Consider the following 6,927-nt stretch of genomic DNA (forward strand, 5'->3'; position numbering starts at 1 on the left):
CGGAGGAGGCTTTTTTTCCCCCCCTCGGCTCGTCCCCGCCGCCGCCCCTCCCTGGTCCCGGCGCGGGGCTCGGGGATGCCCGCCGGCATGTTCAGCATCGACAACATCCTGGCCGCCCGGCCGCGCTGCAAGGACTCGGTGCTGCCGGTGGCGCCCAGCGCGGCGGCTCCGGTCGTCTTCCCGGCCCTGCACGGAGACTCGCTCTACGCCGCCGGTGGCGGTGCCTCCTCGGACTACGGCGCCTTCTACCCGCGTCCCGTGGCCCCCGGCGGCGCGGGCCTCCCGGCTGCGGTCGGTGGCTCCCGCCTGGGCTACAACAACTACTTCTACGGGCAGCTCCACGTGCAGGCGGCGCCGGTGGGCCCGGCCTGCTGCGGGGCCGTGCCGCCGCTGGGCGCCCAGCAGTGCTCCTGCGTCCCCGCCGCCCCAGGTAACGACCGATCGCGCCCGCGCGGGGTCCCGGGACCCGGGTGGGCGGTGGGGCTGGCTTCCGTGGCCGCTTTGGCGAGGGACTTGGCCCGCTGGAGCGCCGAGAGCTTTACACCGAGCGAGGAGAGTTAGTGAGCGCTTTGCCCCACGGCGGAGTGAGAGTGCTCACCGGGCTGTAATGATCGTGCTGCTGGGGGACACGAGGTGTTCTAGAACTTCCAAACTTGGAAGATGTGCCACTGGATGTTTCCCCTTCCCCCCCCCTCCCCACGCACCCCGGATTCCCGGGCTTCCCCGATATCCCCCCCCCCGCAGTAGTCCTCCTTTTTGCGGATGGGTTTGAAGTGGGGAAGGGATCTGACGGCGCGCGCCTCTGTCGCAGGCTACGAGGGCCCAGGGTCGGTGCTGGTGTCCCCCGTGCCGCACCAGATGCTGCCCTACATGAACGTGGGCACGCTGTCCCGCACCGAGCTGCAGCTGCTCAACCAGCTGCACTGCCGGCGGAAGCGGCGGCACCGCACCATCTTCACCGACGAGCAGCTCGAAGCGCTGGAGAGCCTCTTCCAGGAGACCAAGTACCCGGACGTGGGCACGCGCGAGCAGCTGGCGCGGAAGGTGCACTTACGCGAGGAGAAGGTGGAGGTAGGCGCCCGGCCCGGCCCGGGGCGGGGGTGGGGTGTGAGGGGCGGAGGGGAGCATCCAGCGGTGCTCCCGGCAAGCTGGGCCACCCCCCCGCCCCCAGCCGGCCTTGTCCAGGCCTCCCTGGGTCTCCCGACCCTTCCGCCGGTCTCGCCGCGGAGGCCCGGAGACTCCCGGAGGGCGCTTTAGGCCCAGGAAGTGGAGCGAAATGCGGAAGCGCCCCCCCTCCTTGTGTTGGCCGAGCCAGGATGCCCGGGTACGATCCCACCGCGTCCTGGCGATGTCGGGGGCCACCAGGAGCCCCTGGGGAGCCCTGGCCGCGCGGAGCCGGGGCGATGCCGCCCCTCTGATCGCCCGTGGCTTGGTGTTCTCTTGCGCCAACAGGTCTGGTTTAAAAACCGCCGGGCCAAATGGAGACGGCAGAAGCGATCCTCTTCCGAGGAGTCGGAAAACGCGGAGAAGTGGAACAAGGCGTCGTCGAAAGCCTCGCCCGAGAAGAGGGAAGAAGAAGGTAAAAGCGATTTGGACTCAGACAGCTGACGGCCGCGGGCCGGCCCCGGGCGCTTTTGTTTTGCCCGACTCACGGACTTGCACAGACAGACGATGCTTCTTGCACACGCGCTGCCTTGCGGGAGGGGGTCGAGGAAGGAACGAGGAGCTGTAAATACTGTACATAGCCGGGAGGGTTGGCGTCCTGGCCGCCGGCGCCCGGCCCCGCCGTCCGGGGCGCTCACGCCTCGCTCCCCAGCGTAGTATTTATAGTTAAGTTAACGGTGACACCCTAATAAAATGATGGCGAAGTGGACGGCCACGTTCTGTACTTCGTACCCCACCCTCCCTCCTTCCCCCCCCACATCAGATCCTCCCCCACCCTCCCCCAACTCTATTTATTTGTAGGCGTGGAAGATTATTAAAAAGTTGCAACTCTGGTCTGTCACAGAAAAACAATAACGAGAGTAAAGAAAGTCTGAGCGAAAACCGAACGGATCGATCACGATCACGGGATGGGGGCTGCGCCTCCGAGGGGTGCAGAGTTGGCGCTGCGGGTGCCAGGGCAGGGCGTGGGTTCTGGGCTGCCTGTCCCAGAGTTTCCAGGAGCGGCTACCCCCCGCCAGGTACTCACCTATACCAAGGCTGCGCGTTTACGAACCGCCCCAGATCTAAGGGAGAGGGTTCGGAGTGGAAGTGGACAGCGGGAAGTCTGATTCTCCTGAGGTTGGGCCGCCCTTCACGGCTGTTTCTGCTGTCCATTTTCCGGGGCGCCGTCTTGGGAGAGCCTTTTACACCCCACCATCTTGGCTGGCATCACAGGGGACCCCTCTCTCCCCCGGACAGCTGCGCCATCGCCCCGGGTTGCGGGATTCACCTGGGACAAAGGCTCTTCTCCCAGGTGTGTGGTAGACAAGAAACTCACTGCCACAGGGGTTCTGCTATGGTGGGACCCCTCTTCCTGGGCGGACTAGCCCCCCTGCGCACCACTCAGCACGGGGCAGAGGCCAAGGCCAAGGGGGGGGGGTTGTTTGTTGGCTGGTTTGTTGGAACTGGTGTTTGAAATGGATCTCCCAGCTGGCTAGGCTGGCACTTTACTGCTTGAGCCACACCTCTAGCCTAGTCATTTTGTTTTGTTTTTTTGGTTATTTTGGAGATGGAATCTAGTGAGGGTTTTTTGTTTTTGTTTTTGTTTTGTGGGAGCTGGCTTTGAACTTCAATCCTTTGGATCACTTCAGTCCTTTGAATCGCCAGGTGCCCAGCTAGCAGTGATTTTATTTTAATATGCTAAACGTGATTGGTTTCTGCTCTAGGTGCACTTACTGCTGAGGGAAGTTGAGGCTCAGAAAGCTGGCCTGGCCTGGCTCAACCCAGACAGTCGGTCACTGTGGAAGCTGGAAGCTTCTTCCTGGGCTTTGCTTTGAGCCTTTGGAGTAAGGTACCCAGGGGAAGGGAGGAGCGTTAGATGCCAGCTCTGACCAGGAGTAGAGAGAGAAAAGAAATGGGGATTCACAGGGAGCCCGGGTTTTTCACACTTTTTAGGTTTGCAAGGCAAAATGACACAGAAAGCGACCCCTAGCACTGCTTTTTAATTTTTTTTTTATGTTTTATGTAGGTTGACTTCCAATTCCAGATCTTCCTGTCTCAGCCCCCAGAGTGCTGGGGGCCGCACCATGGCAGAGGCTCCCAGTGCTGCTTTCTTTTAGGCTCAGAGACTTGGAGTCCAGGTCTAAGTCAGGTGACAGGATTGCCCTAGTTTCATGCCCAGACTCCATGATTTGTGACTTTGAGGCTGCCCAGGGCTTTGGTGGACATCGAGGGCCCCAAGTTGCTTACTGTGCTGCTGGCATTAAGGACTTCTTTTGACACGGCTACTTTGTATGCGCACACACACATGCATACATGGGCCAGTAGTAGGGTTTCAACACAGGTCGTCAGTCTGGCTTAGCTTTTTCACTGAACTGGTGCTTTACCGCTGGAGCCCACTTGCTCTTCTTCCGTGTGTGTACTGGTTAATTAGAGGAGATAAGGGTCTCTCCGATTTATCTGCCCAGGTTAGCTTTGAACTGTGATCCTCAGAGGGTAGCCAGTGTGAACTGGCTACTTAATTTTGAAAGTTAGTAGGATCATTCTAATACTTTAGAAATCACTTGCTTTTCTTTTCTTTGCCTTTTTTTTTTTTTTTTTTGGTCGTGGGGCCTGAACTCTGGGGCCTGAGCACTGTCCCTCAGCTCTTCAGGTCAAGGCTAGGGCTCTACCACTTGAGCCCACAGTGTCACTTCTGGCTTTTCTGCTTATGTGGTGCTGAGGAATCGAACCCAGGGCCTCATGCATGCAAGGCAAGCAATCTACCACTGAGCCACCTTCCCAGCCCATCACTAGCCTTTTCTCATTTTACCTTCCAAGAACTCTGAGATATGGGAAATGGTTACCACGTTATGGGTGAGGAAATAAAGGTTTGACAGCTCGCCTAAATGAGCCTTGCACTGTAATTGGCGATATTTCAGTAATAACTGTTCTCATCAGAAATGCCCAAGGAGGCTGTCTCATTCTTTTATCTATTTACTTATTTTTGTTTCCATCAGTGAGCTTTTTTTTTTTTTTGCTCCAGGTTAGTGTTCTACCACTTCAGCCACAGCTCCACTTCCAGTTATTTTAATGATTAGTTGGGGATAAGAGTCTCAAGGACTTTCCTGCCTGGGCTGGCTTCCATCTGTGACCCTCAGATCTCAGCCTCCTGAGTAGCTGGGATGACTTGTCACATTCTTGACAAGTCCTCCTCAGATGCTAGACTTCCAGTGTGAACGGTCATGTCGGCTCTGCCTCCCACCTGACCTCCAGGAATAGCAGCTCTTGGCACAGATGGAGCTGTTGAGCTGCAGGGGCATCTGGAACAGTCTAACTTATGGGCACAAGCAGTGGGCAGTGTCATTCTACCCTGAGAGACTGGCACTGCAGGCCTATTTATAACCCCCTGTGTGTTTGTTCTCATGTGACTCGCCCTCCAGCTCACCAGAAAAGGGAATCTTTCATCATTTGAAGGAATGAATACCTGTACCTATCTGGTTTGTGAAAAAGTACATGGCAGGTGAGAGAGAGAGGAAGAGAGAGAGAGAGATGGATTTTCAGGTGACACAGCCTATCAAGGGGTATTGGTGGGAGGAGGCTAGAGGTGGATGAGCATCTGGGAGCTGCTCCTGGTCTGCCCTGGGGCACCTGGGAGGTAAGAGCTCTCCTTCTGAAAGTCCCTATCTCTGGGCCTGGCTTTCTCTGCTAGGCACTTGAGGATTGCCTCCCCCTTCCAGGAAATCAGCATAATAAATGTCTGGATTGTGAGGGAAATGTCAGCATGGCCTGTCTAATTATAGTCTACCCACCCTCCTGTGTGCCCCAGGCCCTGTGGGGTGCAAACCTCTTTCTTAGCTGCTTGGAGTGGAGTGTCGGGCAGGGCCAGATGGGGTCAGGCAGCAAGGGCACGTGGGTGGGCCTGGTAATTTTCTTTTAGGGAGGGGTTTAGCGACCACACTGGCTGTTGGAGTGGGAATATATGGACTGAGTGTAGGCCAGGTGACTTTGCCTGAGTGGCTTCTGGTTCTTGTGTCCTGGCTTCTGACCACTGGAAGTGTTCTGTTCATTTCACAGTTAAACAAATTGAGCCACAAAGCAAATAAGAAAGGCCAGCACAGGAACTGCGATCTGCTGTGTACCTAGTCCAGTGAATTCCATCAATCAGGATGCTTGAAGAATCCAAATTAGCCAAGTGTTGGTGGCTCCTGCCCATAATCCCAGTTACTCAAGGAGCTGAGATCTGAGGATTTTGGTTTGAAGTTAGCCCAGAGTGGAAAGTCTGAAACACTCCCTCTCCCCCTTCCTCCTCACACCTCTCCAGGTCCTAGGGCTTGAATGCTGGGCCTGAGCACTGTCCCTGAGCCTACCACTTGAGCCACAGCCCCACTTCTGGCTTTTTTGAGTAGTTTATTGGAGACAACTCTCATGGAGAGTTTTCAGCCCAGGCTGGCTTTGAAACACAATCCTCAGATCTCAGCCTCCTGAGTAGATAGGATTACAGCCACAGGTGCCAGGCTCTGTGAAACTCTTATCCTCAATTAACCAGCTAAAAGCTGGAGGTGGAGATATTGGCTCAAGTGTTAATTAAGTACCAGCCTTGAGTCTCCTATCTGTAGTCTCTTGAATAGCTAGGACCACAAGTGTATACCACAATGCCAGTCTTCTTGGTTGAGATGGGGTTTGCTATCTTGAAATTCTACCCTCCAGATCTCCAAACTCTTCGGTAGCTTGGATTATAGGCATGAGCCACGTGAACTTGGTTGTTTAGCATTCTTAGCTAGCTGGGCATGGGTGGGAAAGAAGATTTGAAAACAATTACTATACAAATAGTATTCTGGAGAGTAGTGGTTCTTTGATCAATTGTGTTTCCTTGGTATTTGACCTTGGAAACAGGAAGGTTTGTCTGCTTTTGAAAGTGGGTCTTTTGTAATTCAGGATACCTCCTCCAGGTTTAACCTGGCCAGGGCTGGAATTATAGGTGTGCCCATCCTAGCCTGCTTACCCAGAGGGGGTTTTGTTGTTTTTGTTTTGTCAATCATGGGTGCTTGAACACAGGACCTGGGCACTGTCCCTGAGCTTTTTTTTTTTTTTCTCCTTTGCTCAAAGGCTACCACTTTGAGCCACAGCTCCACTTGCAGATTTTGAGTGTTTAATTGGAGATAAGAGTCTAACCAAGACTTTTCTGCTCAGGCTGGCTTCCAACCATGATCCTCATATCTCAGCCTCCTGAGTAGCTAGTATTACAGGCATGAGCCACTAGCACCTGTTTTAATGTCAATATGTGATAAAGAAGTGGGCAGATACTTCCTGGGTTTGGTTGTTGTGGGATGAGTGAGAGCTCTCATCCATAGTTGTAAGAGATGTACAGTCACTTAGAATAGTTTAGATAATAGTGAGGTTCTGGTGGCTCATGCCTATACTCCCAGCTACTTAGAAGGCTGAAATTTGAGGACTGAAGTTCAAAGCCAGCCTGGGCAAGAAATTCTGAGATTCTTTTTTACAATTAACCAGCAAAGACCCAGAAGTAGTGGTGTGGCTCTAGTGATTGAGTGCATGCTTTGAGCAGAAAAAGCTAAGAGAGGGGCTGGGAAGGCGGCTCAGTGGTGTTTGCCTTACATGAGGCCCTGGGTTCAATTCCTCAGCACCACGTAAGCAGAAAAAAAGCTGGAAGTGGCACTGTGGCTCAAGTGGTAGAGTGCTAGCCTTGAGCTGAAGAGCTGAGGGACAGCGCCCAGGCCCAGAGTTCAGATTCCAAGACCAAAAGCTAAGGGACAAGCACCGAAGCCCTGAGTTTAAAGCCCA

At 54.7% G+C, this 6,927-nt stretch overlaps 1 protein-coding gene across 1 annotated transcript; it reads left to right on the plus strand.

Moving 5' to 3' along the window:
- Nucleotides 1–28: 28 nt before the first annotated feature.
- Nucleotides 29–1,870, plus strand: Gsc (goosecoid homeobox). Its single transcript, XM_013014720.1, has 3 exons — nt 29–430; nt 812–1,071; nt 1,453–1,870. The coding sequence occupies exons 1-3, from the start codon at nt 76–78 to the stop codon at nt 1,606–1,608; spliced, it is 771 nt and encodes a 256-aa protein (XP_012870174.1). The 5' UTR covers nt 29–75; the 3' UTR covers nt 1,609–1,870.
- The last annotated feature ends 5,057 nt before the right edge of the window (nt 1,871–6,927 follow it).

The sequence above is a fragment of the Dipodomys ordii genome, unplaced genomic scaffold (assembly GCF_000151885.1).
Source record: "Dipodomys ordii isolate 6190 unplaced genomic scaffold, Dord_2.0 Scaffold2, whole genome shotgun sequence".
Classification (NCBI taxonomy): domain Eukaryota; kingdom Metazoa; phylum Chordata; class Mammalia; order Rodentia; family Heteromyidae; genus Dipodomys; species Dipodomys ordii.

Excerpts from the sequence above, each read along its gene's own strand:
- Gsc (XM_013014720.1), top strand. The coding sequence starts at position 76 with ATGCCCGCCGGCATGTTCAGCATCGACAACATCCTGGCCGCCCGGCCG. Across the intron at positions 431-811 it reads CTGCGTCCCCGCCGCCCCAG|GCTACGAGGGCCCAGGGTCG; the intron begins GTAACGACCGAT and ends CCTCTGTCGCAG. Across the intron at positions 1,072-1,452 it reads TACGCGAGGAGAAGGTGGAG|GTCTGGTTTAAAAACCGCCG; the intron begins GTAGGCGCCCGG and ends TTGCGCCAACAG.